At 40.1% G+C, this 12,467-nt stretch overlaps 1 protein-coding gene across 3 annotated transcripts in view; it reads left to right on the forward strand.

Moving 5' to 3' along the window:
- LOC126210435 (ESF1 homolog) overlaps positions 1 to 12,467 on the forward strand; it is a 75,385-nt gene that overhangs the window by 39,078 nt on the left and 23,840 nt on the right. For all 3 annotated transcript variants that reach the window (XM_049939669.1, XM_049939668.1, XM_049939670.1), the window contains exon 7: positions 6,412 to 6,698. In XM_049939669.1, coding sequence (XP_049795626.1) covers positions 6,412 to 6,698 — 287 coding nt within the window. The remainder of the gene's footprint in view (positions 1 to 6,411; positions 6,699 to 12,467) is intronic.

Genomic DNA, 12,467 nt, shown 5'->3' on the forward strand with positions numbered 1-12,467 from the left:
TATACATTCTCAAAAAGACAAGGAACACACAGAAACCTAAAGTGTGGGAACACTGTGTTAACGATAATCTATCACTTTACTGCTTAGTGCTATTCACACTTCTGGTGTTTACATTTAATCAAGTAAATTATAATGAAAGTTAGTAGTTAGGAAAAGACCACTGCCTCTTCAGTTATAGTATATAGCTGCTATTAGTAGCTTAATTATATACTTTTTACGTAGCTATTTTTCAAAGAAAATATTTTCATGTCTCTAAATAATGAATCCTATTTATAGAACATTATTATTTATCGCGTATACTATCTAATCAAAAGTATGTGGACACCCCCAAAAACATAAGTTTTTCATATTAGGTGCATTGTGCTGACAGGTACTCCATATCTGCGATTTTAGTAGTCATTAGACATCATGAGAGAGCAGAATGGGGCACTCCGCAGAACTCATGGACTTTTAATGTGGTCAGGTGATTGGGTGTTACTTGTGTCACACATCTGTACATAAGATTTCCTCACTCCTAAACATCCCTAGGTCCACTGTTTCCAATGTGATAGTGAAGTGGAAATGTGAAGGTAAATGTACAGCACAAAAGTGTATAGGACGACCTCATCTCTTGACTGAAAGAGACCGCCAACAGTTGAAGAGGGTCGTAATGTGTAATAGGCAGACATTTATCCAGACCATCACACAGGAATTCCAAACTGCATCAGGATCCAGGCAACACCCTAATGAATTCCAGCATTACTGATGGAGGGTGCCACAAACTTGTAAGTCATTTTCAGCCAGGTGTCCAGATACTTACGATCACATGGTGTGGCTTTATATCAAACACTGCTACTTGACATGCGGCTAACTGAAATTTTCAATCCCCGAATCTGAATATTCAGATAATTTGTACAAAGATCAGCTAATGAAGTATATTTTTAATTTTCATTTAAATTAGTAGGGATTATTGATGTTGTGCTTTACATTAAACAGGAGGTTGTCGAATACTTTTGCTGCAGCATCACCTGATTTATTTCCTCTACAGTTGACTCTGTGTAGGACATAACCCTCTTATGCATGGATCCATATGTTTGTGATGCCTATGGTGTACAGAATTCAGTACTTTATTTTTTTTAGCAGAGTGGATTTCTTTTAACGATACTCACCTGTTAGATCTCCATGTGGTTACTCAAGACCCAGGTGTTGTGCACTCAACACCATGTGTTGCATTGGTGTGTAAGTTCATAGTGTTTTTCCATAAGTTTAATAAACACAATAGATACACATAACAGAGACTTTAGTCACAAATAATATGGTCTCCTTGATTATTTACTAAAGCCTGCCAATGCTGGGGTAACTTTTAAATTCAGTGACTAGAAATCACATGGTTTTGAGGTGAATAATTTGTCAAACTATGTTTGGAATGCATTTTCATCTGATAAGGAAGTTCCTTAAAGATTGGTCAACATAGAGATGCACCCGATACATAAAATTATCGTTTGTGGATGCTCATAGGTCTTTGTATGAAGAGTTGCTGCTTTGTTTGGGTTCAACCATTCCTTTCTTTTCTTTATGCTAGCATAGACACCATTTCTTGTCACCAGTAATGACACAGGATAGGAATGGTTGGTGTTGTTCATGAACCAATCTATGATGAGCAAGCAGGATGCACATCAGGCCACCTGCTGATTTTTGTGACTGTGGCTTACAGCATGTTACACATATACTCCTGATTTTTGAATCTCCGCTACTGCATGCAAATGGTGCATGATAGTGGAATGAGATCTCAGTTCATCACATTTGCCAGTTCTCAGGTACACTGATGTGGATCATTATGAATTAATGTGCTTAAATGGTGTTCATGAAACCTCTAAAACCTTCCTGAATGTGGAGAGTCACTAGTGTCAAAACGATCCTCCTCAAAGTGAGAAAGTCATTTTCTTGCCATGTGTCCAGTGGCATTGTGCCCATATATAGCAGAAATGCCTCTGGCTGCTGTCATCCCTTTATTGAAGTCAAACAGAATAATATGTGAGAAATGTTCTGATTTCTCCACACGACACTCCCATTTTTTAGCGTCCACAGACCACTCACTATCTCCAAGTGAGAAAATGACAATGTGTCAACTGAAACAGCTGTGGTGAAAGACAAATAAAAATATTACAGTTGGTAAGTAAACCCATAGCAACTGGAACACCAAAATGCAAAACAAAAATGCTACGAACGCATGCACCAAAGTAACATGATCATTGTCATTGTCATCCATTACCCATGTTTTGCTTTAGTTGATGTTCATCTTATTTCAGATTGCTTTCAAAGAATTGCTGTGTCCTTTTTAAAATGTTGAAGATAATTGATTGACAGTTTATGAACTCTGGTCTTATTTTGCTTCTTAAATGCAACATACATGGAAGTAGCCTACAGTTGTCGCCAATCATGTGAGGCCTACGGAGATTGTGTAACCAGTGATTAAGTGGTCAGCAGATGTGTTATAAAACTTAATAAAAGGTGGGATGTAGTCCGTGTTGACTAACAGAGTGGTTGGTTGTTGTCCTCGGGTGGGGGCCTGTCGAATTATACTGAAGTGAAAATTGGCGACAACAGGTGTGTGATGATTTTGTTAATTTCAGTGGCATTTCCACAGTATTACATTAAATTGTGAAAAATTACTTGAGGCTATACTAATTGATATTATGGTTGTGTAAATAAGAGTCCATCTGAAGCTGATTTTTATCATTAGCTACACATACTGTCACGGAATAAATCTGCTGGAATGAGAGGAGAAGAGTTACAGAATATTTGAGGAGACCTCCACAAAATGTATGATAACGTACATAACATAATATTCTTACTGCTCTGTTTTGCTAAATAAATAGTGTATTTTTCTTAGATACCATATCCCACAAAACAGCTGTGTAAGTGAAAGGGGAGTGTAAGTATATGTAAAATTAGCACAAATCCTGTGCTCACATATACTTGCAACTTCTGTCAAGGTTGAGATTTTCACTCTGCAGCGGAGTGTGCACTGATATGAAACTTCCTGGCAGATTAAAACTGTGTGCCGGACTGAGACTCGAACTCGGGACCTTTGCCTTTCGCAGGCAAGCGCTCTACCAACGGAGCTACCCAAGCACGACTCACGCCCCGTCCTCACAGCCAGTACCTTGTTTCCTACCTTCCAAACTTTACAGAAGCTCTCCTGCGAACCTTGCAGAACTACAGAACTGCAAGGTTCGCAGGAGAGCTTCTGTAAAGTTTGGAAGGTAGGAGGCGAGGTACTGGCAGAAGTAAAGCTGTGAGGACGGGGCGTGAGTCATGCTTGGGTAGCTCAGTTGGTAGAGCACTTGCTTGCGAAAGGCAAAGGTCCCAAGTTCGAGTCTCGGTCCGGCACACAGTTTTAATCTGCCAGGAAGTTTCTGTCAAGGTGATATACACTGTCGTCCAATAAATTGCAACACCATGAAGGCAGCATACAAGAAATATCAAACTGATGTGCTAGCGTATGCAAACAGTTAATATTTTAATGCAGCCTCACAAAGTGGGTAAGAGTAGTGCCGTCCTCATTTTGAATGTGAAAGAGATCTCACAGTAAGTTACTCATTCAGAAATGGCATTAGATCATTAGTTGTTTTTGAGAAGATTGTGTTATGACTTGTGTAAGAAGGAGAAACATCTGACAGCATGTGCCGGGGCCTGACAGTGGGAGGATCGTGGTCTTTCGAGACTACAGTTCATCGTTCAGCAATATAGGTGCTCGTATAAGTCAGCTTATGACGGCACTTTCAAATATGTAGTGGCCGAGTTCGGGAGGGCTGTACTCATTGTTTTGCGGAATTTCAGCGGTCCCACATGACTGGTGGCTGAGAGGAAGGACATAATATACACTCATCCGTGTAGCATCTTACAGCAACATCGTGTACATTGTTTCAGGAAATGGGCTAATTTGGAGCAAGACAAGTATTGACGCAGTCTGTGTGATGGCATCAGGAGCACCATGGTGGTGATTCTTGCACCTTCCTGTGCTGCAGCAGTGGGGAGAGTTGGGCTGACGGTTGTGCGGAGGGATGACAACAGTTGTCGCAGGAGTGGCACTGCATTGTCTTTTCCGAGTCCTGGTTCCATGTACGGTATGACTATGGACATATCTGTCTGTGGAGACTCTGAAGAGAACAAATGTTGGCACACTGAACTTGTCATCATACGGACCTAGTATCTGACCGATTGGTTAGACAACACACGTACCTATAGTTCTCACTGCTGGTAATTTGGGCAGCAGCTATTACATTTCTGATGTATTTAAGGTCTGGATGAGCCAAGTGTAGAGATGGTGAGAGCAGCAGGAGAGGTGGGGATACAATGGCTATATAAAGTAATGAAAATTGTGTGGAGACAGAAGATGATCCCAGAATACTGGAAGAAGGGAATAATTGTCCCGATCTTTAAGAAGGGAAATAGAAAAGAGTGCAAGAACTATTGGGGGATAACATTGACGAGTCATTGTGCTAAGATCTTTGAGAATATTTTGGGAGCACAAATTTTGGCAAAATGAGAAGGAAGAATGAGAGAAGAGCAATATGGCTTCAGAACAGGAAGGTTCATGGTGGATCTAATTTTTGTTGTAAGACAACTGCAGGAACAGCACTACGAATATGGAACAGATCTACTAATCACATTCCTGAACATTAAAAAAGCGTATAATAGTGTACGTAGAAGCAAAGTGTGGAAGAGAGGAGTAGCAAATCAGATTATTTGGAGGATAAGGGAAATGTACCATGGAAGTGTGAGCTGTGTGGAAGTGGGAGGAGAGAGATCAGCTTGGATTGAACAGAAGAATGGCTTGAGGCAGGGAAGTGCACTTTCACCATTACTCTTCATTGTAGTGATGGATGGTATAATGAGTACAAGTAATTGGTGAAAGGAAGATGAAAGCTATGGAGCTGGCCGAAGTGGCCGAGCGGTTCTAGGCGCTACAGTCTGGAACCGCACGACCGCTACGGTTGCAGGTTCAAATCCTGCCTCGGGCGTGGATGTTGTGATGTTCTTAGGTTAGTTAGGTTTAAGTAGTTCTAAGTTCTAGGGGACTTATGACCTCAGAAGTTAAGTCCCATAGTGCTCAGAGCCATTTGAAAGCTGTGGTGTTTGCAGATGATCTGATGATTTGGGGGAATAAGGAGGTGGAAGTACAAGAACAGTTGGACATGTGGGATGAAATTTAGTATAAGTAAGAGTGAGATGATTATCACAACAAAAAAGAAGGAGAGAGGAACAACTGGAATAACAATTGGTGGGGAATGATTGAGGAGAGTGGAGAGTTTCAAGTACTTAGGAAGATGGAAAAAATGATAAGGAAAGGCAGAAGCATTTCGGAAGAGTGTCAGAAGCCTGAGATGGAGCAAGGATGTACCCCAAATCAGTAAAAAGGTTATATACCAGTCATACTATGTCCCGATCCTGACATATGGATCCGAAAGCTGGGTTGTGAAAGGAAGAGAGAAAAGCAAAGTACAATCTAGCGAGATGAAATTCTTGAGGAACAGTATTAGAGTGACAAAGATAGACAGGTTAAGAAATGAGAGGATCAGAGAGTTAATGAAGGTGGAAACATTACAGGAGGAGATACAGAAATCGAGGCTGAGATGGTATGGACACGTTAAGAGAATGGAAGAGAAGAGGATACATGAGATGAAAGTGGAAGGAAAGAGACCAAGAGGAAGATCGAGAGACAGATGGCCGAAAAGAGTAGAGGAATGCGTCCAGAAGAAAGGAGAAGACTGGACCAAGGTGAAGACGGAGAGATGTTGGCGAGACAGAAGATGTTGGCGAGACAGAAGATGGTGGAGAGGCCATGTTCCATACAGACCTGGCCAGAGGCTGGAAACTGTCCAAGATGATGATGATGATGATGATGATGACTGTGCCCTATCTATGAGTTCTCTGTGACATCTTGTGACGAGATAATGCAAGGCCGTGTGTTGCCCATTCTATCCTGACCTCCTTCAATAGAGAGGATGTTCAACAGTTGCCCTGACCAGGATGTTCTCCAGATCTCTCAGACAGGGAAAACATCTGGTTGTGAGTTGCTGAGAGATTGTCATGCCACCACCGACTAGACACTATGACTGGCATGGTATGACATATTCATCTCATCCCAGCTCAGTTTCACTGTATGCCCAGCTGCGTTAGGGCCCTTTTTGCTGCCAGAGATGGCAGCTCTGTGTGTTAAATTTTACACCGTGTATATGCCCAAATATCCTAAAAATATCATGTGTTCCTTCTACTATGTTATAAACATGTGCTATCAAGATTTCATTTGTAGTATTTCCAGGTGTTGCAGTTTTAATGACAAGAAATGTGGTTTTCCTTAAGTATTCATCTTTGGAACCACTGTAGTTCCTCTCATTTTAAATAATTTATCTCTCTTTTTCGTAGCATCAGAAGAAGAACAGTCGAAGAACGGTGACATGTTGTCGCGCTACAAACTGCTGGTGGAGGAGGCTGAGCGCCAGGAACAGGCCAAGAAAAAGAGGGCAGAGGATGTCCAGATGGAAGTGACGTGGGGGCTGGGCCTGAAGGAGAAGACGGAGAAGCTGGTGAAAGAACGGCTCAAGTCGGGTGGCAGCCAGGCCACGCCTTTCGAGGAGATGCTCGCCAAGAAGCGCGAGAAGAGGAGGCAGCGCAGGGAGGAGAGAAAGAAATTGAAGCAGCAGAGCCATCAGGTCTGGCCTCAGCTTGCGTATGTGTTTATATTCGTCATGTTTTTGTCAGTCATTCATTACAGCTTTGAGCTAATTATGGTATAACAAGAACACGTAAATAGAAGTAGATCCATATGAGGGTCGTTCAGTAAATAAAGAGACAAATTGGTCTGGAGAAAAAAGTGTTTATTTTTACAAAACAATACTTTTTCTTCTTGTCAGCATGATCTCCTTGAACATTTACGCACTTGTTCCGACGAGCTACGAGCCTTTTTATTGTGGCTGCAAAGAAATCTTTATCTCGATGTTTGAACCAATTTCCCACAAACTTTTCACGTCTTCATTGTCCTGAAGCCTCATCCCATGTAATGCCTCCTTCAGTGCTCCAGACAAATGGAAACCACTAGGTGCTAGATTAGGACTGTAAGGGGGATGGGGCAGTACTTCCCAACCCATTTTGTTGTTGGTTTCACGGGTTAGTTGAGCAATATGAGGACATACGTTGTCTTGTTGGAGAGTCACACCTCTCCTCTGAGATCCACGATGTCTCTCTCTCGTGGCTAGCTTCACTTTGTCTAAAAGCAAATCCGCGTAGTATTGGGTGTTCATTGTATGCTGCTTTTCGAGACAATCACAAAAAACGGGACCTTCAACACTCCAAAATACTGTCAACATGACTTTTCCTGCTGATGCTTGGGTTTTGAATTTTTCTTGACAGTTGAGTTGGTGTGCTTCCACTGCATGCTTTGTCTTTTTGATTCTGGCTCATAATAGTGAACCCAAGTTTCATCACACTTTAAAATTTTGTTGAGGAAGTGCTCACCTTCTCTTTCATAATGTTCCTTTAGCTCTGTGCTCACTCTCAACCTTGTTTCGTTGTGTAGCCGCATCAACTCCGTTGGGACCCATCTTGGATATGTTTTGTGGTACTTCAGTTTGTTACAGATAATGTTATGAACTGTACCAGTACTAAGTTGAACCTCATCAACTGTAATTTCCACAGTCACATGGCAGTCAGCACGAATAATGTCACCAGTTTGACTTTCAAGTGAGGTAGTTGAAACTGCAACTGCTCAGCCAGAACGGTATTTGTCAGCCACTGAGTCGCAACAATTTCTGAACTGCTCTACCCACTTGTAAAAATTTGCACAATTCATAAACCTTCAAAATAAACTTTAGCCATTCTGCAGTACATATTCACTGATTGCCTTCGGTAAGTAAGAAACGAGTAACAGAACATTGTTCAAATAATGTGGACGTTTCAAGCAGACTCGCCATCTTGAAATGTATTTTTGAGCTTTTAAACCAAACAATGCTGATACATCAGCTGCTCAGGGCTCATCCCAGCAATGCCAACTTAAAGCCATAAAAGTAGCAAACTTGCCAACTAACAGTTTTTTTCCCCAGACCAATTTGTCTCTTTAATTATTGAATGACCCTCTTATTATCCTTAGAAAACATGCAGACCGGAGAAGAAATTAGATGCCCCAGGGACATCATGCTAAAACTGTTTAACATTGCCTCCATCTTGATAATGGTCTCAGCTCAGATAGAAAGATGGACTAGAAGTTCCTTCAGCTTTTCTGTGCACACGTGAAAACACATTATCAGCAACATTAACACCTAACTGAACTGTAGAATGAAAGACTTTTCTTGGAACACTTACATTGTGATGAAAGATGAATGACATTTAGTTTGTGTGTGTGTGTGTGTGTGTGTGTGTGTGTGTGTGTGTGCGTGTTTCAGAATGAATGACAAAGCAATTCAAGGTGCATTGCAAGTGCTACCCACAACTCCTTCTCAGGTAAAAAAGCTAGCTATCCAACTATTCACAGTGAGGGTAAACACTTGTTACAAATCACACTGCCCCTGCATTAGTCCTTTCCATTGCAAACACTTGCTTGACCTGCACATTGCAGACCGATTTCAAATGAATGTAGTTAAAATGTGTGCACTATCCCTACTGTTCATAAATAACTTGATTGCTGCACTCCTTACTTCTGAACTGGCTGAAATTGGAAGACTGCAGTCTGTTAATGCTTTATGACTGACTGCAGCCACTAGTGATAATAATAATAATAATAATAATGATGATGATACTGTATACAGTGCTATAGTTGCCTTTATGTAGTTACTACTGTTTCATGCTGTCAATTAATTCATTTATCTGTTTTGAAATGAGTAATGAACTATTGCAGGTTCTGGTTCATGCTGTCAATTAATTCATTTACCTGTTTCAAAATGAGTAATGAACTACTGGTACTATCTACAACTCGGAGAAGACACTTTCTTGAGATATTTAGCGTTTGGTACGTAATGTGAGGAACACATAATTTCCACTGTATAATGCTACTGAATGAGAAAAAGTAATTATTGATAACTTATATAATCAGTATTAGAGTCTTTGAAAATTACGACAATAGTAATAATCTTTTGGAAATAATTTAGTTTCACGACTGAATTTTACCCCTCTTAGGGGGTAATTACTGCCAGGTTGGGAACCACATCTCTAGAGCTACCAAATTGCAAAGATACTGAGTGTTACATTCAACCCATACTTCCAAATAGCCTCAGACAATTTTGATAGGATTGCAACTGGGTGATTTAGCTAACCAGTCGAGATGCCATAAGGTCACTGGATGTTCGTCATCCGAGAATGTATGCTGGCAGCTCTGTGAACACAGCTTTCGCCACCCGGGAAGATGGAAATGTTCACAACATATTTGTGGTGAAGATGTAGAGGCAAGATCAGCACTTGATCACTGCTAATATTGAATTAATCATCCTTGTTCATGTCCACAGTAATCTAAATGAGTGGGCCCAAGTTGTGATACAAAAATTACTCCCAAGACAAAACAGCACCCTCCTACAAATTATGGGGTAAAAGTTGATACACTCAGTGCTTTGCACTGTTTGAGAAGAAAGAAAAGTTGTGACTTTATCAGACCACGATACACACTTCCAGTCAGCTAGTGTTGTCTGGCTCACTGAAGACATGCAGCTTAATGCGTCACTCGTAGAAATCACCTTTTTCAAGGTACATGACTCCAAATGTCTGTTGCGTGCTGCTCTCTTTGCAATGTTCATTCAGAAACAACACAAGATGGATCTGCAATTGCTGTTGAGTTTGTAAGAGATTGTCATTGACAAGGCCTGATTCGTCTGTTTCCTGTCAGTTAGGCTCTTTTTTGGCCACTGTTCGTACTCCGTGTTTTACAGCTGTGAGTGGTACACCATGCCTTGCAGGATACGTTGGATGATCCACACTAATGCACTAACAAATCAGACAACTTCATTTGAATCTGTGATAGCTCCAGTCTGCCACATTGCCACACCTTAGAGCAATGATTCCGTACTGCCAACTGTCAATAAGCACCACTTCACAACCAACACACCACTGTTGTAGGGCCATGTAACCAACTGGTACCAGTTCTACACCGATCCAAAGATACCAGTGTGCCCTTTTGAGTAGGTGACTAATACTGTAGTATGTAAGTGAGCTTATCAGACATGAAAGATTTGATCAGGTACGTAGCCCGTACACCAGATGTGGTTTAAATTCAAAGAAATAGTATTGATGATGGCTGTTGAGAGATATATACCAAATAAATTCATAAACGATGGTACTGATTCCTCCATGGTTCACAAAACAGGTCGGAACACTACTGTGGAAGCAAAAAAGAAAAGAAAGGAAATAGGAATAATCTGCTGAAAAAAAGACCTATGTCACTAACATCAATTTTCCATAGGATTTTGGAACATGTGCGGTGAATTGCCTCAATGAAAGCAGTTTACTGCAGATAGCTAACATGGATTCACAAAATATTCTTATGAAACACAACTAGCTCTTTATTCACCTGAAGTAATAAGTGCTATCAGCAGGCCTCACAAGTGGATTCCATATTTTTATATTTCCAGAAGGCTTAGCCACTTCTAATGGAAATACATTCCTATGCAGTATCATCTCAGTTGCGTCACTGGATTTGCAATTTCCTGTCAAAAAGGTCACAATTCATAGTAATTGATGGAAAATTGAGTAAAACAGAAATTATATCTGGTGTTCCCCAAGGGAGTGTTATAGGCCCTATGCTGTTCCTGATATATAAAAATGATTTGAGACAATTTGAGCAGCCCTCTTAGATTGTTTGGAGGTGATGCTGTCATTTACTATTTCATAAAGTCATCAGATGATCAAAACCAATTCAAAAATGATTTTGATGAGGTATCAGTGCATGCAGAAAATGGAAAATGACTCTAAATAATTAAAATTGTGAAGACATCCACATGGGTACTAAAAAAAAAAAAATCTGCTAAATTTTGGTTACATGATTAATCATACAAATTCAACTAAATAGTTAGCGAGTACAATTACGTATAATTTAAATTGGAATGATTACATAGATAATGTTATGTGGAAGGCAAACAAAAAACTATGATTGATTGAGAGAACACTTAGAAAATGCAGCAGGTCTACTAAAGAGACTGGCTACACTACACTTGTCCGCCCTCTTCTGGAGTATCGCTGTGTGAGGTGGCATCCGCATCAGATAGGATTGACAGAGGACATTGAAAAAATTCAAAGAAGGGCAGCTTATTTTGTATTATTGAGAAATAGGGGAATGAGTGTTACGGATATGATAAGTGAATTTGGGTGGCAATCATGAAAAGAAAGGACTTTTTTGTTGCAGTAGGAAGGAGTGCAAAAGTATTTTGTTGGTGCCCAAATACATTAGGAGAAATGATCACCGTAATAAAATAAATCAGAGCCCACATGGAAAGATTTAAGTGTTTGTTTCTCCTCACACCTATCGAGAGTGGGTCAATAGAGAAATAGCTTGAAGGTGATGAACCCTCTGCCAGGCACTTCATTGTCAGCTGCAGACTAGCCATGTAGGTGTTGATGTACATCTTTGTGTCCATCCAAAAAGTTAAGTTTAAATGACCTTAATAGTGATTTTACAGTTTCAAATACCAATATCCAAAATTAATATTTTTCTCTCCTTGATCATCACCTTCTTACTATTTCACTTGAGGACACTGAATTTTAGCTTAGGTACTAATGTAGTGACATCCTGAAATGCCTATCCTGAATTATCGTTGCCTCACTGCATGATATTCCATTTTTGGTTTAAAATCTAATGCAGAAATTTTGGCAAATTAAAAGAAAATAGTCAGTGAAGTTATCAAAGGCTAAAAAGAAACCACACCTTTAAAATGGCTGAGAGTGTTTTACACTGTTGAGGCAAAGGTAAAGCTCTCACCAATCAGCAGATTGGTTTAAACAGCACAGTGCACAATCCTGTTGGAAGTGGTACACTCTTGACTTCTGATCTTTGGATTAACGGTCCCAGTTATAGGGGGACCTTCAGTTTAGCATTCACTATATAATCTAAAACTGAATTCCTTGCCACTGCTGTCCAAGAACTGTCAGTGCAAGTAAAAAATATAAGTTCAGCCAAAAAGAATAGCACGTAAAGTATAAAAAAGTAACAATATTTTTGAATCTTATTGTAGTATGTTCCACTGTGTTTTGCTGTTTGACTGCTAAAGGGGATTCAACCATTCATTTGCTATTTCAGCCTTTGAGTTGTCTTTCTGCTCACTGCAATCACCTTTGAGACTTGTGATACATTTTTCTTAAAATTATAAAGAAATATGACGATATATTTACACATGCTTAGCAAAAGATGATACACATTCTATCTTTTAAGCCTGCATGTCTTCTAAGCATTTCACTTGGTGTCTATGGAATTATGGCTCTGTCTTTTGTGAAAACAACCCATTTGTATT

This window comes from Schistocerca nitens, chromosome 10 (genome assembly GCF_023898315.1).
Source record: "Schistocerca nitens isolate TAMUIC-IGC-003100 chromosome 10, iqSchNite1.1, whole genome shotgun sequence".
NCBI lineage: Eukaryota > Metazoa > Arthropoda > Insecta > Orthoptera > Acrididae > Schistocerca > Schistocerca nitens.